Source organism: Pezoporus flaviventris, unplaced genomic scaffold (assembly GCF_033815535.1).
Source record: "Pezoporus flaviventris isolate CSIRO_AGI_PZ_B2104156 unplaced genomic scaffold, CSIRO_AGI_Pfla_v1 ptg000015l, whole genome shotgun sequence".
Taxonomy (NCBI): Eukaryota; Metazoa; Chordata; class Aves; order Psittaciformes; family Psittacidae; genus Pezoporus; species Pezoporus flaviventris.
This window is the reverse complement of record NW_026892563.1, coordinates 25,612,390-25,639,363: the sequence shown is the minus strand read 5'-3', so window position 1 is coordinate 25,639,363 and position 26,974 is coordinate 25,612,390. Positions and strand designations below refer to the sequence as shown.

Below are 26,974 nucleotides of genomic sequence, written 5' to 3'. Positions count from 1 at the left end.
GTTTCCCCTCTGCCTGGAGGTGCCTTGGAGTAAGTCCCTTTCTCCCTTGGAGTCTCAATTGGACACCTGCAGAATCATAGAAAATAGGCCTGGTGGGGATGTCAAGAGGTCATTTAATCCATCCTCTGCCTGGAGACAGGATCAGCCTGTGGGGGTTGTTCCTGCCAGGTGTTTCTCTAATCTGTCCTTAACAGCTTGCCCTGCACCAAAGGGACCTCCAGGCCTTCCCATGTAGTCTGCTTGGTGTAGAGTTGTCTCTGCCACTAAAAGGATGTTCCGAATGTCTACACTAAGTCCCTCTGTCCCCTGGCTGCCTTTCATGTCTCCAGCAGCTATGGGGAATGGCATTCCCCTTATAGAAACCTTCTCCATGGCAGTGGGCTTGCTCACGTCTCCCATCAGGCCCCCATCTTGTACCAGTAACTACCTTCTCAGACAGAAATCTAGCAGCATTTCAAGAAAACCAATTAAAAGTTTTAGAAAATTAAGTATGAGGGGAACCTATTAACAGATTAACAAACCTGCCCCTTTAGCTTTAGTTCCTGTCCGCAGGTTGAGTGCTTTGAACGCCTCAGTTCAAAGAACTCAACCTAGGGGTTCAAAGGTTCAATCTAGGGCCATTACAGTCCAGGAGTACTTACCTCAGCATCGTGGTTGGGAATATTTTCAATGCTTATCACAGCAAAAATTAACTCTGGTCCACATCTGCATGTCACTGATGCCACCTCTCCCTTCTGCCAGGCCGGCGCCCAAAACCAGAGATTGTTGCTAGCAAAGAGCAGCAAATCCAGAGGGATGACCCAGGCACAAGCACTCAGAGCAGTAACCAGTCTGACAACAGCCGTCTGTCCCGTAAGGCCCTCCCTCAGCTGGGCAAGGAGGGAGGACGAGGGGTGCTGGATCTCTTTGGGGGTGGTAGCGGCCAGGCCATGCTGGGGTTGAAGTCTCCACTGGGTCTCCAGGTCTTGACAAGGAGAGGTCCTTCTCGGACACCCCTGCTACCGCATTGGCAGGCAGTCTGTCTTAGGGGAGCAGGCTGATCCCACTGCCTGTCCCCACCATTAATGTAAGGATTTGTCAGAAACTCTTGTGCTGGGTTCCATGTGGTGGGTTCAGAAAGCCCTGTGAATGTGTGGGGCACAGGACCAACAAGCTGGGGTGCATCAGTGCGTGCTGGGGGAGTGTGAGGCAGGAAGGAAACCAACTCCCTGCAGGCCCTGGCATCATTCTCTCTCAGCCAAGCCCTGAGAAGGGGCAGTTGTGCCAATTGTAGGGGTGCAGGGTATTTTGCTGCACAGGAGAAACATCAGCTCCTTACTGGTTAATCCAATTCATTGTTTTCCCCATCTTGCATCTACCATTGCTGTTATTCACCAGAGCTACTATCCTTTCTGTGAAATTCTCTCCTTCAATTCTTACCCTTTCTTGTGAAGTCCTCTCATTCAATTACCCACACTCATTCATGTATTGCTTTTTCTTTCATCTTCACAGCTCCTTTCGTCTCTTTCCTCCCAACTTTTGACTGTTTTCCTATCATATTTCATGTCTGTAGTTCAGAACTGTTCCCTGTTTCCTCCTCAGCTGGTCCTCTCAATCTCTCCTGTTTTCATCTCCTACACTCATCTGTCCCCACTGTCAGTTTCCCCCTGCTTACTGCTCCCACATCAGCCAGGGCTTTTGCTCTGTCTCCAGCTCTGCATCCACATCTCTCACTGCTCTCCCTCCCACGATGGGTGTACACACCTCAAATCCTACTTGAGTTGGGAGTGGAAATAGAGGAAGATGCAAGCAGGAGTAAAAGATGTTTGCAGGGCACAAACTGAAAGGAGTGGGGATTTGGGGGTGCCAGCTCTAATGAAGAGACAGAAGAGAGCAGGCAGGACTTAAGAGCATGTGGGTGGGTGCAATACAGGTAGACCTTCACCTACATGCTTATAAGATACAGGATCCTCCAGACAGGGCAAGAGAAATGTGTTTCCTGTCCTGATGTCCTTCTGTGCCCCTTGCAGCTCCAGAGGCACCAGACCGTCCAACCATCTCCATGGCATCAGAGACATCCGTGTATGTGACGTGGATCCCCCGTGGGAATGGTGGGTTTCCCATCCAGTCTTTCCGCGTGGAATATAAGAAACTGAAGAAGTTGGGAGACTGGGTCCTGGCCACCAGTGACATTCCTCCTTCTCGCCTCTCTGTGGAAATCCCAGGCTTGGAGAAAGGTAGGCAGGTGTTCTCCTCCCTGCTTCCTGGAGGTCTGTAGGAAGCTGTGCAGTCCCTGTAGGATAGTTAGCCATCTGTCATGTCCTGCTTAGCCCTGGCATGTAGAAGCAAAACAAAGCAGCCCCAGCTCCAGCCTTACATGCGTAGAGAAAAACTGCAAATGCTTCTCCAATTTCTCCAGCTGCAAAGACCAGCATAGATTTGACCTCCCTCAGGGAGGCTTGTGCATGCTTTTCTGTATTACAGGATATAGTTACTAAAGGCATTTGGTTTTTCCATTTACTAGACAGGACAGAACTTTCTTTAGCCACAGGCAAGACAGATGGGTACACAATTCCCGTTGCACTTCACATGAGAAAAGACAGCATCACCGAGCTGGACAGTTTAAAAGGGCAACACATCTACCCCAAATTAAAGACCAGTAAAATCATGTTTGGGTAAAAAATTATTTAGGCTTTGAGCTTTTAACTGATGTTTATGTACTTAATTTCTGTGAGTTAGAGAAAGGACACTTTCCCATACCTGCTTTTGGGTCAGGACATATCAATCCACACACACGCGCTTTCCAGAACTGCTACTGACCTCTAGACCATCCAGACAAGAATTGGGGAAGGCAAATAAAAGCAGGCTCCATTTAGCACATGGCTGAAATCTGGCCTTTCAGTGCTTTACTTTGATCAAAACCTCTCTGTAGGTCCTTTGCCTTTTGGAAAAGGTGTAGCTCCTCTCCACAGTCAGACCTGTGCTGACAGTAGAAGTCTTGGAAGACTCAATCTCTGCAATTCTTTTATTTCCCATTTTCCCCTGTAGGCATATCCTATAAGTTCCGTGTCCGGGCACTGAACATCCTGGGAGAGAGTGAGCCCAGTGCGGCATCTCGGCCGTATGTGGTATCTGGGTACAGCAACCGAGTCTATGAGCGCCCTGTGGCCGGGCCATACATCACTTTCACAGATGCCATCAATGAGACCACCATCATGCTGAAGTGGATGGTAAGGTTTGTAAGGGTGGAGGTTACTGAACATGCAGGAAGCAGGGGTGTCGCAGGTGCTACTTGTCATCTTAAAGGTTACCACACTGGAGGCTGTCACCAGCACAAATGTATCTGTAATCCACTAGCGCCCTCCACCAAAGGAGGACTGGGCTTGCGCCATGTACATGTGGGGGAAGTCAGAGAGCTTAGGAAACCCTTTTTGACTGAATCCAGCGCTGTACACAGGAGGCATTTCAGCAGATAATCTTAGGGTCTTGACCATTTTGTTCAAGAAGCACAGTTCAGCAATGCACAGGATAGCTGCTTGCTCTCCCAGTGAAATTCCTGGAATCCATTAGCACCTCTGTCTGACACATCCTTCACTCTCACTTGCTGGGTAGCAGTCCTAAGTGTTGGTAATCTTTTTAGGAGTGGGCAGGATCTTTTGGATCACAAGTCCAGATCCAAGTGTTTCCAACAGCTTAAAGTTTCTTCAGAGGGACGCACTGCCCTCTTCTCTCCCAGACGCTTCTAGGCAGAAATTGCTACAGGGCAGGATGGGCAGTGCTGTTTATTTAAACACAAACAGTAGCTGATAAAACACTGGGTGAAAGATAGCGATAACACACGGAGCTAGGACTACTGCCCTGGGTGGACGAGGAACAGAGGTGTCTTCAAAAACATGGGACTCTTGGGGTCACTGGTTCATGGAAAGATGCAGTTTGTCTGAAAGCCGTGAGACTGCTGGAGTCAAAGTGAATGTGTGCCTGCCCTTGCCCAGGCTGAGATGCTGCTTTTTGAGGATTTTTTTTCTCTGAAGCATTGGTTGTACTTGCTGAGAGGGAGCAAAGTACTGGATGCATGCGGTGACAGGACCAGACTCATGGCTTGTCTGCTACTTGGGAAGCAAGGTGTGAGAGACCTTATATAGCAGTGAGCTCTTGGAAGGAAGCCCTTACCACACAAACCAATGGCAAAACAAGGATGATTCCCCTTCTGGGACTTCCTCCTGTCCCGTCCTATTTATGGCAACTGCTCCTCACCTGGTACAATATGGAGCACAGATATCTCTGCTAATTTCTGCTCTCCTGTATTCTGCAGTATATCCCAGCCAGCAATAACAACACTCCCATCCATGGTTTTTACATCTACTATCGCCCTACTGACAGTGACAACGACAGTGACTACAAGAAGGATGTAGTAGAAGGTAAGAGATACTGAGAGACTGGTCGCAGCTGCTGGTTCCTTCTGGAAGAGAAGACAGCCAGAAGGAGCCTGTGCACAAAAGGCTCTGCTGCTGCTGTCCAGGCCTGCTTTATCTAGTAGTGCTGCAGGACCATGCCAGCTGCGTGTTTCCTGAGGAAGCCAACAGTACCATGTGTTTGTTCCCTCCTCAGGAGATCGGTACTGGCACTCCATCAGCCACCTGCAGCCAGAGACCTCATATGACATTAAGATGCAATGCTTCAACGAGGGTGGTGAAAGCGAGTTCAGCAACGTGATGATCTGTGAAACCAAAGGTAACCCGCTTCACAGGGCACCTCTGAGAGCACTGCATGCTGCCTTCCCTGCCTGCAGCTGGGGCAGGTGCTGTCTCTGCCTGACTGTGTGGCATCCAAGCTCAGGCAAGGTGATGGAGGCAGCACTGGGGAGAAGAGAGGCAGAGGTTTGTTGATGCCGTTGGTGGGTATGTGTATATACCCATGACAGTACTCACAGACCCCTTGTGCAGGGTCCATCACTGTTTTCCTTGAAGGAGTAGTTACTTTTTGTTTTCCTAAGTGTCACACAGATGGTGACTGGAACCAGAAGGGCTAACTTACCCTTGCTGTGCCAAACTCCTGTGTTTGGTTATAAGCAGGTCCCACGTTGTTTTCCAAGAAGCTGCACTGTCATTATAGGAACAGCAAGAAGTTCAATTGTGTGTTTTGGAGAAGCTATTTCCCTTTTGTTTAGCAGCCCAAAATTCTGGCAGATCTGTAAGCCAAGCACAGATTTGTCTGTACTGCAGTATGCAATAGCCTAGGAAGTCCTCTGACATCCAGGGGCACTTCTTTAAAGCCACCGCAGAAGTCTGTCCCTTCCACAGCAGCACAGACATGCCTGGAGTGGGTTGCTATCCCACTTTCCATGCCTGTGTCTAACGCTCGTTTTCTCTTCCCTTTGCAGCTCGGAAGTCTCTTGGTCTGCCAGGTCGTCTTCCACCCTCCACAGTGGCCCCCCAGCAGCATCCCCCACTCAGTGGTGGGCACAATGGCCTGGGGGCAGGAGCCATGGTGGCCCGTTCCAGCGACTTGCCATACTTGATCGTAGGCGTTGTGCTGGGCTCTATCGTACTCCTCATCGTGGCTTTCATCCCCTTTTGCCTTTGGAGAGCCTGGTCCAAGCAGAGTAAGAGTTCTTTCTTGAGATTTACAAGATGTGCTGTGCCTTGTGAGTTTTTTTTGCTCCTGGGTGTCACTGGGTCAAACACCCAAATTGTGAGGCTGCACATTCCGGGCCGTGGGGAAAGGGTGGGCAGAGGGCAATCTCAAATGTCCTGTGGAACCCCATAAAGACAAAGCCACTGTTTGTCCCTTGTCCTACTTATCTTGTTGGGAAGGACCCCTGAGACTAGAATGGGGGAAAATGACACTCCCTTTGCTTTCATGTATGCCCCCTTGGGTGCCAGAATAGCTGCCTGATAGGACACAGCCTAACATTAGCCCTGCTGAGCTTCAGGAAGCTCAACCTTACCTTTTGGCCTCAGAATTCCTCTTCTTTCCCTCTGCAGAGCACACCATTGACATGGGCTTCCCAGGAGCTGGGCTGCTGGTCTCGTCCTGCCAGTACACTATGGTGCCTCTGAGGGGCATCTCTGCTCCTCGTGCCAGTGGACATCCTTATGTTAACGGGCAGCCCTACGTCAACGGGGCGCATCTGAATGGCATCTGTCCCTCTGCAGGAGTGGGGTATGCAAGCACCAAGCCCCAAGAGTACAGTCCAGATGAAGTGCCACAGGTATGTCCGTACCTGTGGTTAAAAGTTGGTTTGACATGAGCTTGGAGGTTGCAGTGAGAGGGCTTCTGCAGACAAGTCTGGCACCCTTTGCAGCATGTACAGGTGTCAAGACTGGATTCTTAAAAGAGATTTCCCCTTTGCAGTGGAGTCTGAGACATGGGAGGAATGGAAAAGTCTCCAAAACACTGGTGAAAAAGTGGTTTCTTGAGGCAGTAGCTCTAAGTTTGGAGGAGGCAGTGAGCAAAGGCTGCTCTTACAGGAATGGTTCCTGTTTCTCCTGAGCAAAGCTCACAGGGACTGACAATGTTGAGGACTCAGTGTGCAAATAGTAACACTGGCTAAGGCAGTGCCATAGCCAAGACTATAAATTATCATCCCCTTTGATTCAGCAGTAAGCATGAAGTGAGTTTTTCTGTGCTGTCCTCTGTAGCAAAAGAAAGTTACAGCTTTCCCTGCCCCATGGCTCTGGTTCCCAGATCAACACCTGCTTCTTAATGCTGCTGTGTGGCATTGCTCTGCTGAGAATCCTTATCTCTCCTTCCAGTCACACGAGGAGACCAACACTTTGCTGCAGGCGAGAGTGCTCCAAAATGGGAATGTCCAGCAAGACTACCAGCCCTCCAGGTTAGTCCTAGCTTGTGGAGGGGGAGTGTGGGACGATCCAGCAGTGCCCACAAGACTACATGCTTGCAAGAGCTTGCCCTTACCACACTCCTGTCTGTCCCAGTTCACTTGGGAATCAAGTCCATGCTTCAGCAGTAGGCCTTCTTGGTCTAAATTCTCTTCACACAGCTCGTTTCTCTTAGCTTTTGAGGGAGGAATAATTTATTTGTACAGATGGCCAAGACATACTTCCCTCTGCTCCTGAGTGGGAGACTGAAAAGTAGAATGAGAGAAGCTAACATCTATGAATGGATGCTGATAAGCAGCTGCCCCAGAACCTGGCCAGGATCCATTTGTGGGTGCTTTTGTGTCTCGCTGTTCAGAAATCAAGTCATTATTCCCACGCTCCCTGGAGGAGGTATTCCTCCCAGCTCCTGTGCCACTCATTAGATGTTGAATCATGGACAGCAGGTCCCATTGCCTCATTCCCATCCCACAAGTACATCCCAATTTCTCCTTTTCTCTCATTAGGAATGCTCTGTGTCACTGCACTGATGCAGCTGGCAGAGATGTTACATAGGTCTAGCTTTCAAGGAGGCAAAATCTGTGCCCATGGCAGTGGATTTGGAATCTTTAAGGTCCCTTCAAACCCAACCATTCTATTACTGTGATCTGTTAATAGTGCTGAACCTCTTTGTCTGCCTCCCCAGATTGCCCAACCCAAGAACAGAAGACAGCTCATTCCTTTACAGTCTCCCAGATGACTCCACTCACCAGCTTCTTCAGCCGCAAGATGACTGTCCTCACCTTCAAGAGCACTTTGTTGGTCTCCATCATCCAGTGATGGGCAGCAAAGCGGGAGGCCCCAGCCTGGATGCTCGGCGGGATCCCCTGTTCCACCAAGGTCAGTGGTCTGGAAAACTGTGTTTGTTTCATCTCACTGTTTCAGGCTGATCTTGCAGAGAAATCTCACTGTAGAGCCTTTCCAATGGCTCTGTTCATGCTTGCTTCTGCAGAGCAAGTACAGTTACAACAGCATGGAAAGACCATACTAGCAGCTGGGGAGTGTAAATTGTCCCAGTCAGTTTTAGGGGACACATTTCTCCAAAAGCTTGCACTGTAAGCTGCTGGGAGGGCACACATCCAGCTCCAGTTACAGAGCTGCTGTGCTTTAGTCCTTAATTTTGCATTTTCCAGACTGCCAGTAAAACAGCATGGTCCCTGAAAAGTTACGTGAATCCATTGATCCAGCCCTGTAGTGTGGATCAGACCTGTGGTGTGCAAGTGCAAGATCCAAGTCCCATGTAGCCAGGGCTTTCAGAATGCAGCTCTTCCTCTTTGATCAGAGTACCTATCCTCATAGAGTGGACTGTTGACAAGAGAGCTACCACAGCATCTCTCATTTCTTTATGCACTGTAATCATTTCTTGCTCCTTTCCCTTTCAGGAAGCCCTTGCTGCCTCGGCCTAGTGCCAGTTGAAGAGGTAGAAAGACTGGATTGCTGCCAGCCCAGAGGAGATCTCCATCCCCAGAATCCAGTGATCTCATCTTTGGGTCAGGACCTACCAAGACACCTGAACAGCAGCCCACCACCACTGAGGCCTTTAGAGACTCATTCTGCTGCCAGCTAGGGACCAAGCTGCCTTTTGCAAAAGATTTATTATAAAGAGAAAAAGAGAATGGGTATTTATTTTTGTATAACGCCCCTATTTATATATTTATGCACTTGTATATAGATGTATATGTGCCTTTTTATAATGCTATGGAGACAGAAGGCATCCTCAGCAAGGTCACAGGAAGGCCCAAAAAATACAGCAATAGCTCTCCTTGGCACTGGGCTGTTCATCAGAGCTCAGGATGGAAACTGCAGCACAAGAAACGTCGCGGGACATAGGTGCAAACAGAGCTGCCACCACCAAGATCTAGCACCCTCTTGGAATGAGGGCTTCACGAAAGATAATCCTGTCAAAGAGGTCTTTCCTCTCCCCCACAGGAAGGTTTGTCCCAGTAACCCACTCCTGTGAATGGACTGGAGTTATGCTCTCTGCCTGCTCATCTTAGACAGCCCTTCACATACACTCCATCTGCAGACGCGTATCTGTAAAGACAAACCCACGCTTTAACATCTAAAATAAAGGCTTTAGTCTTTCCTGTGGCTGGCTGTGCTAAATCCTGCCACAGAATGAACCTGCTCTTTTTCACTTGCAGACATAGAGCAAACAGGACATCTGGGGAGAGGGCACATTTCCTGCTGCTACAGTTTTCCAAATAGCCACAGATATGAATGTTCTTAATGCTGAGCTCAGGATGGCTGCTGCCTGCACCAGTTAAGTGACATGGAGCTTCCAGCGAGGAGCACAGCTAGAGGAAATTTTCATTTATCTCCAAGGACAGCTGCATGAGTTTGGTGATGGGGCAGATAGACAGAGGCAGATAGACAAGTAAATCTCTGCAAATGTTGTTTCCTTACCCCCCATCCTGTGGTTTTCGAGCTTAAAAAGCTTTCAGCATCCCAGCCCTGTGGACAAGGGTGGATTTTCCCCTGAAGGAAACGGGATGCTGAGCGCCTTCAGAGGGACCCACTGGAAAGGCAGGCTGCACAGGTGCCATTCATGTGGTTGTGCTGGGGCCAGCAGGGGCAGTTCTTGTGCCTGGCTGGGATATGGTTGGATCCTGGATGAGTGTACACCAGAGAGAGGAGCAGAAACAGGGGAAGGGGGGAGGAAGAGCAAGAGCAGCTGTGGGTTGTTCACTCTGTTTACTTTAAAATTAGCAACAACCCCCAAGTCTGCTTGTGTGCCTTGAAAAACTTTGCACTGGACTGAGTGCAACACAACCCCTCTGCTTTGGGGTGAAGGAAGTTTCCACAGTTAAGACAGGGTAAGTGCTGTAACTGATCACACACTGCTGCCATACCGGATGCCAGAGGTAAAAAAGAATATACCTGAAACTATACACTCTGATCAGGCTCAAGCCAGTGGAATTACAGGCTGACTTTGCATTTGTTGTACACTCTTTCTGCCAGGCAAATTCCCCATCCTGCACTACAGTGCAGTTTTCCGCTGCTACAGAAGCAAGTGGGAAGGTATTCAATAGCCTGCATTCCCATCTGAGCACTATAGGCCCTGAGGATAAAGGTCCCTTTGCTTTCCCCCAAACAAAGGGCCCTTCCGTTGACCCTAACTAGCTCAGTCAACAGAGAAGTACCATTGCTAGCAATAAGAAAGGCATCCTTAAGGCAGATCCCTTTTACCATTTTTGAGGACAAAAGTCCCAAAGCTCTATATGCCCAAGCAAAACTCATATCCAGCCTTCAACAGCTACTCATGTGAAGAACAGACATATATACAGACAGGGCATCAGCCCTGGGCAAATTTCTGCAATAAACCAATAACAGCCTTTAGTAATTGTATTTCCACTTCTTTATTCCATATCTGTCACTAAAGTCATATTTTGATAGGAGAAACAAACATAGCCCATTAAAACTAAACCCCTGCACAGCCAAAAGAATTAATTTCACACTTCCAGGTGTGACTACTGCCATAGTTAACTACATCCATTTTTAAGGGAAAATAACAAACTTAGAAAAACTAAAAGTTTCTGGTGTAAGAACAGGGAATGATGCAGTTGGTGTCTCAGGAGCCTGTGGTTAAGAAGGTTGTAGAAAGAAGCACCCATCCTTTCTGCTAAGGACAGTGAGTTCTTTTCAGTACCCACCTTTTCTGTTTAGAAGACTGATTTCTTGTCTTAGGAGGGCTGTGTCACCAGCGATGCGCTTGAGCCGTGACTCCAGCCTGCCCTTCTCTTTGATGTCAGTAGTTCGGCTGTGCTGAAATTCTACTCCCTGTAAGGAAAGAAAACAGCTCCTATAAAACATAATAATAAATAAATGGTGGTATTTATTTCAAGTGGGAAAGAGAAGCTTCCCAAGAGGCAGCACAGCTCCATGACTTCTCCACTCTTCAGTCAGAACTACTTTTAAGTCGGAGTGAGGGAACACTGACTTAGACTGTCACAGGTGCCCTATTCCCTAATAGAGACCAAAGAAAATATTTCATTTGGCCATTTCTGTGTAACAAAGGGATAATTTTGACTTGCCATGAGATATTTTTTAATTAATTTTAATTAGAAGTAAGATGAATTTGTGTCAATATTAGAAAGCAGCTAAGTAGGAAATGACAGAGAAGCTAAGGTAAGGCCTTATTAATTAATTTCCCTTCCTACAAGACCTGGGGCAGCCATTCAGCCTGTGCCAGTAGGCAACATTAGCCCAAATTGCTGACAGCAGAGCAGGATGTGAGACTAGAGAGCTGGTGAAGGCCAGATGACCGACCCCTTTACCCATGTCTGAACAGCCCCAAACCTGCAGTGGTTAAAGGCTTACCATATCATTCTTCAGTGCAGCCAGCTTAGTTTCAAGTTGATGCTTTTCAAAACAAAACTGGTTCAGCTGTTGCAGCTTGCTGCTGTTTTCCTTTGTCAGCTTCATTAACTGCTGCTGCAGGTCTGAGATTCTTTTCTAGAAACATATAAAAGGTTGAGGTGAGATGAAAGAGGACAAAAAGCATGAGGTGAGGAAGAAATGCTAGGCACAACCGAAGTGTCACAGAAACAAGGCAAACGAGACTGATCCTGCATACACCACCTGATCCCACATTACCTTTAGTGCAGTCTGTCACCTTTTTTTTTTTTTAACATTGCAGATGCCTAAGTAGGTAAAGTAGTTGGGCAAATGTGTGGGAAAGAGAAAGCCATTAGGTACATTGTACTTCTGTATGTGCCCTTCTGTAAAGGCACCATAAGAGTGTTGCCAGCTTGCATCACAGTAGCTGAGCCTTAGGCCCCCCCTAGGTGGTGAGTTTTGCAGACTGCACAGACTAGTGTCCCAGGCACAAACTGGGGCTGCCCTGGTCTCAGTTTGTTGATGAAGGTGGCAAAAGGAGGCAGTAGGTGGTGAATGGCAGGTGAAACCCAAAGGAAAGCACTCTGGAATAACTCCCATGTAGGGACTGAAGCAGAAAGATGCATTTGAGGAAAGTCACATAAAAAGATCATCAACTACCTCCATGAAAAATAGAATGTGAGTGCATCAGCAACTGGAGCAGAGGTAGGAATGATGATAGGAAATGAGAGTTGGACATTATTGTCAGTTAATGACAACTGAAAAACACCTCAAACATGAATATGTTCCCAAAAGATTTTAGCGTAACTATTCAGTCCCAGAGAAATTACACCTTGACAGATCATCATAACACATTTCCTGCTCCTTACCTCCCACTCTTTGAGCTCCTGGGAGTGCTCATATTCTTTCTCCATTATTTGCACTTCCAACTCTTCCACGCGTATGTTAACAGAGTATGATTGAACTGCTTCAAAATCAACCAGTCGTCCAAACTTCTTCATCATCAGGTAATTGCACTTCTCTTCCAGTTCTAACAGAAGGGGTAGAGCACAAATGGCAGCACTGTCTTTCATTGATTAGTAAGAACTTCCACCTTATCCCCAGCTCTTTGTCTGAGCTCTTTGGTATTTGCTCTGTAATAATTAATTCACACAAGCCCACAAACAGCTCACAACTGAATGTTGCTGCCTGTCCTTGCCCATGATCGTGACTGTGTGGTCACTAAGTCACACTTTAAGCCAGTTCTAGTAACCTGCTCCCACACCTCTGGAGGCCTGGTGGTGCTAGACACATCTTTGGGTTTGGCCCTTTGGAAAGTGTTTTGATTAGAGCTTGTTTCATTCTTCCTGTGTTACACAGAGGAGGAAACTGCCAAAAAAGCTTTGCGGAAAGTACATTTTTCCTAGCAGTTTCGGTTTACAGCCAGAAATAGCAATCATGTGTCCTGACTTCCAGTGTCTCGTCTCAGTCAACTCGCCTTATACTAGGTTCCCAAATGATTTCAGAAGCCTAATGACTGCAGTGCTGGAGAACTACCAATACTTCATCAAAACATTCCACTTCATCTGCTCTTTCTGTTTGATTTTCTGCAGTAACCAGCTGTGACATCTATGTGAGTGTAAAGACAGACATCTGGTGAGTTACCCACACCAATTGAGGGGGACAGAATGAGCATTAATATGCTGTGCTGTTCAGAGTCTCTGTTACTCACGTTGAATTGTTATCTCCATCTCCTTTTTGTCCTGGATAAGCTGCTCATGTTGCTCCTGAGCCGCCTTATAGATCTCTCTTTGCACTATCTTTTCTTTATGTAGGTCCACAATTCTCCTCTGCAAATACTCTAAGGACTGGTTGGTAAATACCAAAGCCTGGGAGAAGTCATTCGGCATCTCCCCCTTAATCAAGTACTCCACCTGGAAGAAACAGCCATAAGCAAGGCTGACTTTATTTATGAAGGGTGTTGGTGATCTCTCTGGATAACAAAGGTGTGAGTGTTAGAGAACTAACGAGTGAGGTAATAATAAGCTTGGGCACAGCTCACATTTTGGGTCAGGGAATCACTACGACTCAGGAAAGCTCAAAGACTACTGAGAGCTGTGATGACTGCATACATATAAAGATTCTATGACACCTGGAAGAAGAGGGGAATAAGGGACTCCCTGTCAGCTGTACTTTTGAATGATCCAGGAGCTGCAGGATTGCATAGTCAGGCCTTAGACTTGTATGTCTTAATTACCAACCTTTTAATGAAGGGAGATAGAACACACAGAGAACTTAGCTTGCCTGAGAGGTATATAAGCCAGAACAGGTTTGTTCTGTCTCTGAGGACAAGATTCAGCCTAGAGGAAATCAGAGTTTTCTCATCATCCCTGTGTTCACAGGGATGTGTAGATGAATGCATTGCATCCAATACAGCATTACCAATTTGGCAATACTCACAATAGTTTCAATAGTTTGGGGACTTCTTTGGTTTTTTTTGGGGGGAGGTGGGTTGTTTTTTTTTCCAAGAGAGCATCATTGGGTATGGCCCTGAAAGAAAATCCCATGACTAACCTATAAAACACTTAAATACTATGCATATTTCAGCAATGGCCTGACCTGTCTGTCCTTGCCTCTTTTCTATCAGTATAGGAAAAGGGGAAGGAGGAAGAAAGAATCTAGAGGAAATAGCAGCATGAGGTTCAATTAATGGCACTTCACTCCCAGGAGACTGTGGTCATTCAGGAACTAAGGGCCCCAAAGAATAGTAACACCATTGTTCAGATGTACATTGGCCATTCTGCAGCTGCAGATAAACAACATCTTGAATTACCTGATGGAGTTTCAAAGGCACAGCTACATATAGATCATTCATTCTCTGCTGCTTTTCCCACTGGAAGGTATCCAGTTCCCTGTCTGCTGTGTCCAGACTGGTTTCCAGTTCTTTTGCCTGCAGAAAGACAAATTGTGGACAAACAAAAATCTTGTGGTGCTCAAATACAGCAAGATTCTGTGTTAGAGCTCCTGACCCAAAGGAAAAGAAGCATAGGAAAAAAATGCTTTCTTTTTCCCCTATATACTCTGATAGATGAGTTTCACAGGCAGACCCAAGGCTTATAAACATACTCAAGCAAAATTCTACCCTGAGTACCTCTGCACACATGCACACTTACAATGTCTCCTTAGTAGAGAAGCCATGTATGTATCAAGAGACAGCTGCTTTGTTTAGCGTCTAAAACACTTCTAGATCTACAGAGTCTAAAAGATATTTTTTTATTAGGTTATGCCTGAAAATGCTTATTGATTCTGCATGAGAAAAGAACAATTCAGACTCAAATGTCAGACCTCAGGGTGAGTATGTGGCAGCTGGCACTTAGAATAGCTTTTAAAAACTAAACAAAAAACATTGTAAGTTAAGCATATTTGATGGAACATTTTTGAGACACAATAAAAGCAAGACTTGCATAATGCTATTTTGGCAGAACTCTCTCTCTCTATCCCGGATAACCCTTCAAATTAAGATATTTTTGAATTAATATAAATCAAATGTCTTGATGAATGCAGGAGCTCAAAAAAAGCTGAAAGGAAAACTTGCACAAAGAGAGTTTATTAGAGTCATTACTATGACAAAGAGCAGAAGAAACTAAAAGCAAAAGAAATAAATGGAAGAATAGAATTTTTATGCATTTATTTTAACCTGCATTTGTGTTAGGACAAGTATTCTTTAATCTCTCTGTCCCCATACACATACATAGAGGGTAGGCCAAGCTACACCAGGGGTTTCCTCTGAATCTGCTGCTGCATGATGGACCCAAAACCTGATTCCAGCCTCATAGTGGCTAAGGCCAGACCATCTTGATTTACCCTTTTCAGGAGGAAAGGTGACCCATGCTGAGCTGCCTCCTGCCTCTGTGCTACCACAGACATCTCTACCTAAACTGAGGCCTCTCAAAGGGTTAAGATTTTGTTTTAAAATCTTAGCCAAAATGGCTAGCACATTTTTACTGTAATGGAGCCAGATGATGCTTGCTGAGAAGAAAACACTACAATACCTTTTTGGCCAAGGCATTATATTTCTTTCTGAGGTTAGCAGCAACTTTCTTCTCCTTTGCTAAAGCTTTCTCAATTTCTAACCACTTCTGCCGGAGCTGGATGGTGTTTTGGAAGAGTGCCTCATTGCAGTCTGAGAAAGAAAGAGTCAAAGAATAGCTTAGTTTCATTAAGCCTGGACTATAGTTGCAGGCTTGAGCTACTGGCTTCTCCTCCTCTGCACAGTGCCCAATGTTTCCCATAATAAGACCATGCTCTTGGGTCCCTAGAGCTTTCTCAAACATACACCATGAGAGCCACGTTACTCTGTGAGGGGGGGAATGTCTTGGATGGATCTTTTTTTCTTTGCAGTCAAGACAGCATGTTTCCAGAAGAAAGACTAAATGCATCAAAGCCAATATTAAAGAGGAGTGTTCAAAGGTTAGCTTTTCTAAGTAACGCAGTCCCAGTAATTAATACAATATAATCTTCAATTATGTGAAGAGGTAGTTGTTTGTTATAGCGCCCTCCACCATAAATGATGAACTGCCTGTAGGCATCATTTATAGCTCTATTTGTAAACCAAGTTGAGGGTTCATAGGACCTCTTTCATTTGTTTCACAGAAAGGAAGATCTGTGAACTTCTAATTGCAGTGATTCCAGTCTCACTAATAAAGTGGAATATCATGCCCAAATAAGCAGGCATAATAAAAAGAAGAAAAAATAGTCCAATAAAGACAAAGCAAATGACACATAAACAAATAAAGAGGCTAGTGCAATACGTAATTTCCCTATTAAATTAGTAATATGGACTTTTTTTAATAAAAAGTAAAAATCTCAATCTCTTTGCAAGATTTCATTGAAAAGGAGTGAATCAATAATTCAATTTGTCAAATGATGCTAAAATCCAATTGAGAAAAATATGATAAGGTAATTTCTTTCTAAGTTCTAGATGAAAACAAAGCCGTGTTGTTACATGGTCGTATCGCACAAAGATTTTTTAAAACGCCGCCAACACCCTAAAATAGTTAAACCAGTTAAAGTTAAACTGCCTTTGTTGAATGAGTGAATAAAGAGGATTTTGCAGAGTAAAGCTCCTAACTGTTCAGGTACTCATAAGAAAGCAGCCTAGCAACAGGCTGCATAAATCCATGAGGTGGTAACAAAGAGCTTAAGTTAACAGCACTGTAGGGTCCCGCAGAGTTTCCCTAAACAGGGATGCAGCTAGGCCAGGAGGCAGGTTCCCAGAGAACAGCTACAGCTCCACTCCCGAGAGGAGCCTTTCCCCTCTAGAAAACAGCTATGAAACGGTGAATGGTTCTTACGCAAAATAATTAATTTTTAGTGCTTAGTCAAGTTTTATTTTCCCGAACTCTTTAATAAGGGTACCCTATACTACCAGTGGTTTCACTATCATCTTCACTGAGATTTCCTGGGAGAACTGCTGTACTTAGGAGAAGTACACACATTCTGGCCCTTAATGGCATTAATATGCAGTGAATTATGAAAAATACACAAAATTCAAGATTGCCCCTAAAGCTAAACAAGTGGTCAACCCAAGGAAATGCTGGCTTAGGTACTCTCTGGGCAAAGAGATTCATCAAAGGCTTCATCTTCAGATACGGAATTTTCTTCATCAATCCCCAAGCTTGACTCTCCATCATTCTCTTCATTCTCATCTTCTTCATCTTTCTCTTCATTCATGTCTTGTCCACCTGGAAGAAGAGGACAGTACTTGCAGAACACCCCCAAACCCACTAGCTGTGCATTATGCCAATGTGCTGGTGAATACAATCCCAATTATCCATGAAAGATCATCCTGGTAATACGTGAATCCAGGAACTTTGTGCCTATTGCATCTATGTGATAATTTCACAGAAAGAAAATAAAAGAAGAAGAAAAAAATGAGGGAGAGAGATCACCTGCTACTGCCAAAGGCACAGACACGGGCACATTTTTGAGACTTCCTTCAATAGTGTTTCCTCTCTTTAGATGTGCTAGGAATTTAAACCTTATGGGTTTACCATTCTACTACAGAGATTAATCAACCAAGCAAAATACAAGGGCACAAAACTGTCACAAAAGCATTACAGTTGTCTGCACTTTTTGCTAACTGTGTCCCACATGAAATCAAAAGCCAAATCAGAGCAAAAGCACAAGTATTTTAGCTCAGTAAGGCTGCCTAGCCTTACCAGTTTTAAACAGTCACTAGGATGAAAAAATCCTTTCATAATACTTTTAGTCCTGTGAATAATAGATGACTGCAGATTAGGTCTCTGATCTCTCATTAGACAATGGACAGATTAAAGGAGAATGTCATGAATGTGGCAGACTCATCACTTATCCATAGTTATCATTGGTAAAGCATAGGAAGTACCTATTTAAAGCTTTGCCTCTTCTTCATACCCATTATCATCAGTCCCCAAAGTCCTGGGTTACAGGAAGTAAATTGCAGGAGCTGCCACCAGACCAAATGTAGTCATGTTAGAGACTGAATTACATCATTGTTACCAGTCAAGATGGCTGCTACAGCACATGGGTCTGTACAGAAACAAATCTGGGTGGGTCTGATCTATGGCTCTGCGAACTGAGTTCTGTGTTGCATGTACTCTGGGCACCAGCTAGATTGACCCAACTACATGGAACTAAGTGTAACAAATCCATAAAGCGAAAAGAACAGTATTCCAACCTGCTTCTCTTTCTCTTTTTTCCATGCACTTGACTTTCTTCATCAGAACCTCGGTCAGAAAATTGGCAAACTCATTGTTCTCTCCAAGGGATGCTTGGAAGTTGGCATAAAGAGCTTTCTCACATTCCTGAAGCCTTATAATCTCACACTTTCTATCCTCAATCTGTGCAATGCAGCCATTCAATTTTGGCTAAACAAACAAAAAAAAACCTACTTCAGTTAAAAAGTATAACCCGTGCGTGTGTATATATAGAATGTATTTGTGAAGATGTGGAAACGCAAAACTTGCCTTTCTCTCTTTAAACCTATTCTTCAATCAAGCAAAACCTAGAAGTATGTTCTTAAATTTAGGCATAAAATTTGTCACTTATTCTACATCACAAAGTACCTATTAAAATACAGCTGTTAAGATTATGAAAAGATTAACGATTGGAAGGTAAAAGTGACCATCCTAGGCTGATCATCAAAAGTTTCTCCTCTTTCAAAACTTAACACTGGACACTGAATCAGGGCTAAAATAAAGAGATGCCACCATTTACTTGTTGACTTGCTTTTGTTTTGAGCTGTGCATTAGTGGTACTGGAAAATCCAGAGGCACACAGCCTACTTACTTGCAATGCCTCCTGCTCACCGATGAGGGTAGTAATACGCTCCCGGAGAAGGTTCTCATGTTTCTCAAAGTTCTTCAAGATAAGCAGCTCTTCATACCATGTGATGTAGCGCAGTTCAGCGTTTTTCATCTGCACGTCCAGCTTCAGTTTCTTGTGACGCAGGAAGCGAAGCTCAGCATCAAAGTTGATCACCAGTGTGTTGATCTGGAGCATATGAGAGTCAAATGAGGAACAGGGAAATTATTAGGAGCTGAGCTAAACATGTAAGGCTAGAGAAAGGAGCACAAGAGATCCTCTCTGCCAAATCAATAGTTCACCCATGCTATTTACTGATTACTGAAGCACTTAGAAAGATAGTTAACCCCAAATACGTCTTCATTCTCAGCACAATAGTAAAAGAATCACCAGTACTTCACAGGAATGTTTCACTGCATCCCACAGAAGCCTGGAAGTATTTTACTCTTCAGAGAATGTTTTACAGTAGCCTAAGAATTTCATGTAACAATCCCAGATGTAGCAATAAATATGGCTTCTGCCTTGGCTGACTTCTTTCAGAACATCTCCCAGTTCTTCCCTTAGACATTTGCAGTTAAATCAGTACTAGCAGTTGCCAGCAGCATCATATATATGTGATAGCTGCAGCAGCATTTGGCTATTCTCTCAAAACCTTCACACACATGAACACAAGGGTGTCTGTACTGGGGTAGACCAAAGAGTCATGGCCAACAGAGAAGTTAGAGAAGACAGTAAGAAACAGAGCAAACAAGTGAACAGTCATACACATCTAGCACATTCTTCTCTGTATCCTCTCAAACTCTGACTTAGGGACACCCTGAGCTGGAAGCAGTATGTTTGTGTTCAACAGCTTTGACTGGATTTTTCTTCCAGACTTTACCAAATTGTAGCTTCCCCCACATCCTAATGCTGAGTTCCAAAGCTTAGTTATTGTTGGATAGGAAAAACTATTTCCATTTGAATGTTTCAAGCTTTCTACGTGACTATTTGATAACTCTTCTCCTTTTAAGAGATGATTCCCACTCTTCTATGCTACTCATAATTTTATCACCTCTGCTACAACACTTTCAGTTGCCCCTTTTCCAGGCCAAAGGTGCTTTACCAATTTATCTTTTAAAGAAGTTTTTCCATGACTAAGGATTTTGGTTACTCTCTTTTATACCTTTTCTAATTAAAGTAAATAAATATATAAATTTTTGAGACTAAAGGATCGGGACTACAGTTAAGACCTGAGAACATCATGAATCTACACAGTTATAGTGATGCTCCTTTTTTAACTCTTCATCCCTTTTCAAGTAATTTCTAATATTTTACTTTTTTGGGGGGCCACTGAGCTCATAGATTTATAGAGCAATCAATAAGGAATCTAAGGTCTATTTTGCAAGTGATAATAGTCAGCACACAGGTCACAGCAAGACAAACTGATTTACATCATAAATTTGCACCAGCTAGCATTTTCCTAAAGTACAGAAGACAAAAGTAGCTGTAATCCTGAGATGGAAGACTTTTTGGGTTTATTTCTAATGCAGTGGGATTGTTCAATCTGAAAAAAATGACTTTTGATTTCCTACCTTTTTAATCAAGGTCTCCTGCAAGTACAAATTTTTTATCTTCTCTCTCTTCAGAATTTCCAGTTCTATTTCTGTTGGCTCTGCCTTCTCTGTGTCAGAAACCCTTTGCTGCTCTGTGACTACAGATGATGCTGTTTTCATCTGGTGTGTACCTGCAGCCTGTGTCATGGAGTCAGCCTCTTTAATGGACGGAGCTTGAAGAAACCCTTGCCTAAATGAATGAGATGAAGGAGAACCTTCCAATTGTCCCTGGGGCTTTGGCTTGGCCTCCTGATCCTCTTTGAACTTCAGGAGGATGTCAGTGTTGTACTCAAACTTTTTTTCAGGAACCTCATCTGGGTGTAACTGAGGGATCAGGGGAAGAGGGAGGCGGTCTGGTAAATCCAAGACTGCCTGTATGCATTTCAATTCTTTCACTAAACACTTGATTTCTTCAATGACAGAAACCTTGAGATCCCGCAGAGACATAATCTCATTGTTCATATTGACTTTCCTCTTATGGATCTGCAAAGGAAAAACAATTTTAGTAGGATTCTTCAGGAACATAGTATGTAGTTTTCCTGACACAAGTAATGGTTAAGAGGCTTGTCATACTGACTGACTTTCCTTATTTCCATACTAGCTTTCTTTTCTGTACCATCTCCACACATTAGCATTTTTAAACAGCTGTCTTTCAGTCTGTGATTTTAAAATCTTTGGAACCACCTCTCTTCCTCTTGTTCACAAAAAATAACAAAGGTGGAAGAAGGGAAATGAGGCTTCCCCATTCTTTCAGTTCTTGGCTTGATTGTGAGTTTCTTGACAAGAGATATTGAAGCAGTGCAGAAAGCAACCAGAAGCTGTGAAAATAAGCTGTGGGTGTTAGAGGATTAATCATTTGTGCTGTCTCATTAAATACAGAGAGTATCTCAGCTTTGATATGGCTCTTTTTTTCAGGCATATAGTATAAATAATACTCTAACAAAAATAAATTTAGATTTTTTTTTTTTTAGTATTTTGTAAAGCAAGCTTCCATCCCCAAAACGAAAGAGGTCCTGAGAGGGTCTTTACTGTACACACTACCAAATGTGCATCTATACAGAAATCTAGACTTCTTGGACAGAGACATTGAAACAAAGCTGTTATCTCACGTAACCTCAAAGATACTGAAAAGCAGTCATCCACAAATGTAGGTTCTGAAAAGCAGATGAGATTCTTGTCTTTTATATGTGATGTTGAATCTGAGACCACAGCTACTGCAGGTCATTACAATTGGAACAAAGTTCTGAATTTTCAAAGTATAGGAGATAGCAATATCAAAAGTAGGAAAGAGACATTTGTCAAATGCTTTTGGATTTCATGCAAGCTCACTGCCCTGGACTTCAAGAGAGCGGACTTTGGCTTCCTCAGGAGCCTGCTTAGTAGGGTTTCCTGGGACAAAGCCCTAGAGGGCAGTGGTGCCCAAGACTGCTGGTTGATATTCAAGGATGACTTGCTCCAAGCTTAGGAGTGTTGCGTCCCAATAGGAAGGAAATGGGGCAAGAAGGCCAGGAGGCCTCTATGTATAGCTAAGGAGCTGCTGAGAAAACTCAGAAGGAAAGCAGAAGCTTATACAAGGTGGAAGCGAGGACACATGGCCTGGGAAGAATTCAGGGTGTTGTCCAAGAAGCTAGGGATCAGGTCAGGAAAGCTAAGGCCCAGTTAGAATTGAGTCTGGCAAGGGATGTGAAAGATAACAGAAAGGGCTTCTACAGGTATATAGCAAACAAAAGACAGACTAGGGATAATGTGGGCCCTCTCTGGAAACAAGCAGGAGAACTGGCTATCCTGGATTTGGAGAGGGCTGAAGTTCTCAATGACTTCTTTGCCTCAGTCTTCACCAGCAAGTGCTCTAGCCACACTGCTCAAGTCTTGGAAGACAAATGCAGGGACTGTGAGAATGAAGACCTTGGGCCCACTGTAGGAGAGGATCAGGTTCGAGATCATCTTAAGAACCCAAATGTGCACAAGTCCATGGGACCTGATGAAATCCATCCATGGGTCCTGAAGGAGCTGGCGAATGAAGTTGCTAAGCCGCTGGCCATCATATTTGAGAAATCATGGCAGTCAGGTGAAGTTCCCAATGACTGGAAAAAGGGAAATATAACCCCCATTTTCAAGAAGGGGAAAATGGAAGACCAAGGGAACTACAGACCAGTCAGTCTCACCTCTGTGTGTCACAGGATCATATTCTCCTGCAAACAATGCTAGGGCACATGAAAAACAACAAGGCGGTTGGTGACAGCCAACATGGAAGGTGTTGCATGGAAGGGCAAATCATGACTGAACAATGCAGTGGCCTTCTATGATGGGGCTACAGAACTGATGGATAGCGGCAGAGGAGTCAACATCATCTATCTGGACCTGTGCAAAGCATTCAACTGGGTATCTGTTAACATAAGCACTATAGTGAAGTACTGGAGCCCAAGCATGAGATTAAAATGATCCAACAAATCCCCAAGACTATAGCATTGTTTCTGTAACACTTAGACTTCGCTATCAAAGTGACCCAGCCTAGACGGTGCCCGAGATTAGGCAATAGTTCATGAGGTTAATACTGGAAAAGATTTAGGGCTATTGAGAGTATAACTTACACTTCTCTAAAAAACAGAGAAACCATGCAGTGAAGGTGCTCCTCAGTAAGCATGTCAGTAAGCAGGGCAGAAAATAGGTCTTCCTACCAAAAAGCAATTAGATAGTTCAGGCACAGGTACAGGTTGGGCAGAGAAGAGATTCAGAGCAGCCCTGCGGAGAAGGACTTGGGGTGCTGGTTGATGAGAAAATGAACATGAGCCGGCAGTGTGTGCTTGCAGCCCAGAAAGCCAACTGTATCCTGGGCTGCATCAAAAGGAGCGTGACCAGCAGGTCGAAGGAGGTGATCCTGCCCCTCTGCTCTGCTCTTCTGAGACCTCACCTGGAGTATTGTGTGCAGTTCTGGTGTCCTCAACATAAAAAGGACATGGAACTGTTGGAACAAGTCCAGAGGAGGGCCACGAGGATGATCAGGGGACTGGAGCACCTCCCGTATGAAGACAGGCTGAGAAAGTTGGAGCTGTTCAGCCTGGAGAAGAGAAGGCTGCGTAGAGACCTCATAGCAGCCTTCCAGTATCTGAAGGGGGCCTATAGGGATGCTGGAGAGGGACTCTTCATTAAAGACTGTAGTAACAGGACAAGGGGTAACGGGTTAAAACTTAAACGGGGGAAGTTTAGGTTGGATATAAGGAGGAAATTCTTTCCTGTTAGGGTGGTGAGGCACTGGAATGGGTTGCCCAGGGAGGTTGTGAATGCTCCATCCCTGGCAGTGTTCAAGGCCAGGTTGGACGAGGCCTTGGGTGATATGATTTAGCGTAGGGTGTCCCTGCCCACGGCAGGGGGTTGGAACTAGATGATCTTAAGGTCCTTTCCAACCCTAACGATTCTATGATTCTGTGATTCCAAGTTCAATAGATATATTTCTTCATTGTTCTTTCAGCTAAAGAAATTTGTCACTATTTTTGACTCCAGTCAAATAAAATGAAAAACAGTTCCTATGAGAAGAAAGATGAGGGAAAAAATTTATGAAGAAAGAAACAAAGATATTGCACATTTGAGCCTCTTGTGTCTTTGTGGCTAAAAGACATGTAGTAGCTGTAGGAGTCCTGGTGCAGAAAGGTGGTTCCAAAAGACCTGCTTTCTCAGGAAGATTCCAATGCTCAGTACCCAGAAAGGGTAATTTCCAAAGTGCAAATATGGAGAAGCCACACTAGAAACACCTGTCCTTGCTCACATCCTTGTAGAAGTATTTCATGGCAAGGGTTAAGTCAGAGTTTTAGGGAAAGCATATCGGTTACTAGATTATAAGACTTTTTGAAGAATTCAAAAAGACGGATGCTCCTGCTGAAGTAAAGAGCTAGCTGAGAGTTATCCTGGGTCAATGCAGGTTTGAGTTTGGTGAAGTTCCAGCAGTTCACAAGAGAAAGGCCAATTTGTAACTAAAGCTGGCTCAACACTGCCTATCCTTCAAGGACTTTTCTCACATCCACTTTGATTTCCTTTCAAAAAAAATTCTTCAGTGACTAATACACTACCCTCCCTCCCCACAGAAGGGGGAAACATACATACCACTGCATCAGTCTACATACCAACACTTCCAGGGATGTAAGCTGTGTCACTTTCTTCTCAATGTTCATAATCTCTTGTTCAGTGACTCTGTAGTTAGGGGCAGACTTCAGCTTATAATAGCCTATATTTTCCTGTGCTGCTTTGATCTCCTCAACATCTTTGGGATTCTCATAGTTATCACTAGGTTTGCTCTTGTATCTGGTAGGTACAAACCAAAGCTTTACTTTCAGACGGAAAGCATACAGGTAAACAAACCGGGTCTTTTCATACTTTCTGATTTATGCAACAACGCTATGGAGGCAAGCTAGGGATCAGGAATCACACAGCCTCTTTCAGAAGAAAACAGCTACTTTGGGAAGAATATCCTTGCACATTTGAATGAAAACCTCAGATTATTTTTTTTCCACCCAAGAACTCTTACAACAAAATGCTGCCATGGGACAGGTTAAATCTTTACACTGAGTTCTGGGGTTGGTGAGTACATGCTGCTCTTAATCTCAGGGAGCTGTGTGTTAACACTCCACCAGCCTGTAGCACAGAATACCTGATCCTACTCTATATTGTTAAAGAATAACCTTAAAAGTCTTGTATTCTGACTCTACATTAGTCCCATTCCCTGTTCCTAATGAAAAACTTCTGTATTTCTATGAGCATTCAAAGATGCATTGTCCACCTTTCTCGCCTCTCAAGATAAAGACCAGCATGGAGCATCACAGACACATAATGGCTGTGATGTTAGTACAACTGATCTAACACAGCTCTTACAGCATCTGCTCTATGTGGTGCTAGCAGGGTTAACCAAGAGTTGACTGTAATGGCCTAAGTGTACCTCGGTCATGATCGATTTAGACATTTTTTCACACCCTATTTGAAGATGCAGGTACCTAGCTGAATCCAAGATACTAAATATTTCAGAATAACCAGGGAAACTAACTAGAAGTCTCTTGAGACTTTTAGTCTTGAGTCTGAGTCTCTTAAGACTCAGGGATATATGAAAACTCATCTATTTTAATTACAATCATTAGGAAGACAAAAAACTAGGGAGAGAGATTACAGTGCCATGTGACAGTTAAATAGCATTACTTGACCTCAGACAAGAAGCAGAACTAAAAGGGCAGAGTCTAGTTCAAGACTCACAATTCCTCCCATTCTGCTTTCCTCTTCATGATCTTAGCCTTCACCTTGTCAGATTTCTCAACAGATCTTCTGACTTTCTCACGTCTGCTTTCTATATAATGGGTTGTTGGCTTTTGGACCTCTGTGATCTCCACAATTTCTTCCTCACCCTCAGAAATTGTAGTACCTGGACCAAAAAATAACCAAGTGGAGATATAAATACCATGCAGCACAGTGCAGTCCCAATTAGTTAGACCCACCCTGGGACAGCTCCTGTAGAGCTGGTGTCAATTAGAATAGTTCCAGTGTGGTGGGTGCTCTGAAAATATCTGGGTTCTTTTACTTGACTTGGTCACATTCTACCCATGGCATTGACAAACAATCGCTGACATTGTCCTAAACATTGAAAACTATGTATGTGTGTTACTAAGTATGTGGGTACTGAAAAAAGATGCCACAGTTACAATTTCTTTACTTATATCTAAAGAAATTAAAATATCTTTAGCTTGGACTCAGGAAAACAAATTTAGATGAGAGACAGAAACCATATTGCTGATAAGATTTAAATGGTCATTATTAGCTCTATACATACGCCTTGACCCTATGTTGATCTGCTTCTTTTCTGGTTGTTTCCATGCCTGTTTGAGTACTGTCCTCTTCCAAGATGGACGTTCTTTACCTTGGTAGTACTTATGAGACATTACTAGAAGTCTGTAGGTGGAAATTTGGTGATTGCTTTGAATAGCATGAACAACAACAGTGTCAAATTCAAGTGAGTCCCGAAACCTGAAAAGACAAAGCCATCTGATGTCAGTAGGCACAACCTACCATTTTGCCTTGACCAAAAGGAGGTGAATAACGTAGCTTACTTCCTGTGCGTACAATCATTACATGTAAATTCACAAGTCAGTAAGTAATAGCATGACAAGGATTATCAGGGAGCTGGAGCACCTCCCGTATGAAGACAGGCTGAGGAAGCTGGGGCTGTTCAGCCTGGAGAAGAGAAGCTGTGTGGAGACCTCATAGCAGCCTTCCAGTATCTGAAGGGGGCCTATAGGGATGCTGGGGAGGGACTCTTCATTAGGGACTGTAGTAGCAGGACAAGGGGTAATGGGTTAAAACTTAAACAGGGGATGTTCAGATTAGATATAAGGAAGAAGTTCTCTACTGTGAGGGTAGTGAGGCACTGGAACAGGTTGCCCAGAGAGTGTTAAGTGCTCCGTCCCTGGCAGCGTTCAAGGCCAGGTTGGACAGAGCTTTGGATGACATGGTTTAGAGTGAAGTGTTCCTGCCCATGGCAGGGGGGGTTGGAACTGGATGACCTTAAGGTCCTTTCCAACCCTAACCTATGATTCTATGATTCTATGACATCTGACACTATCTATTTACTTTTATCCAGTCTAGAAATGGAGATGCTCAAGAATTAACACCTCTTCTAATATATAAACTTACACCTGATTCTTCATGAGAATGTCTTTTATGTTCCATTAAGGACCGATTAAAAACATGGCTTTAATGAAGTCTCTTTCCCAGTCATACAATCTGTGTGCGTAAGGTGGGGGTTTGTATTGTGTATTGTGTATATATTTTTACACATTCATCTTTTGCTATATACTTAGATTTAAGAAGATCAACCCAAAATGTATTCCA

General features: G+C 44.2%; 2 protein-coding genes across 6 annotated transcripts in view; one reads left to right on the top strand and one right to left on the bottom strand.

The window, feature by feature from the left end:
- The window catches only part of BOC (BOC cell adhesion associated, oncogene regulated), a 55,061-nt gene extending 46,113 nt beyond the window's left edge, over positions 1–8,948 (top strand). For all 5 annotated transcript variants that reach the window (XM_061453824.1, XM_061453823.1, XM_061453826.1 and 2 more), the window contains 10 exons: positions 742–852; positions 2,010–2,216; positions 3,028–3,209; positions 4,292–4,397; positions 4,588–4,710; positions 5,360–5,581; positions 5,964–6,190; positions 6,735–6,814; positions 7,504–7,697; positions 8,240–8,948. In XM_061453824.1, coding sequence (XP_061309808.1) covers positions 742–852; positions 2,010–2,216; positions 3,028–3,209; positions 4,292–4,397; positions 4,588–4,710; positions 5,360–5,581; positions 5,964–6,190; positions 6,735–6,814; positions 7,504–7,697; positions 8,240–8,424 — 1,637 coding nt within the window. In that variant the 3' untranslated portion in view covers positions 8,425–8,948. The remainder of the gene's footprint in view (positions 1–741; positions 853–2,009; positions 2,217–3,027; positions 3,210–4,291; positions 4,398–4,587; positions 4,711–5,359; positions 5,582–5,963; positions 6,191–6,734; positions 6,815–7,503; positions 7,698–8,239) is intronic.
- Positions 8,949–10,211: 1,263 nt separating this feature from the next.
- Positions 10,212–26,974, bottom strand: part of CFAP44 (cilia and flagella associated protein 44) — a 57,132-nt gene continuing 40,369 nt past the window's right edge. The window contains exons 22-34 of the mRNA XM_061453820.1: positions 25,917–26,110; positions 25,346–25,511; positions 24,229–24,406; positions 20,090–20,593; positions 18,504–18,707; positions 17,893–18,082; positions 16,784–16,918; positions 15,227–15,357; positions 14,008–14,124; positions 12,907–13,108; positions 12,065–12,225; positions 11,178–11,312; positions 10,212–10,637 (exon numbers count right to left, since the gene is read on the bottom strand). Coding sequence (XP_061309804.1) covers positions 10,500–10,637; positions 11,178–11,312; positions 12,065–12,225; positions 12,907–13,108; positions 14,008–14,124; positions 15,227–15,357; positions 16,784–16,918; positions 17,893–18,082; positions 18,504–18,707; positions 20,090–20,593; positions 24,229–24,406; positions 25,346–25,511; positions 25,917–26,110 — 2,455 coding nt within the window. The 3' untranslated portion in view covers positions 10,212–10,499. The remainder of the gene's footprint in view (positions 10,638–11,177; positions 11,313–12,064; positions 12,226–12,906; positions 13,109–14,007; positions 14,125–15,226; positions 15,358–16,783; positions 16,919–17,892; positions 18,083–18,503; positions 18,708–20,089; positions 20,594–24,228; positions 24,407–25,345; positions 25,512–25,916; positions 26,111–26,974) is intronic.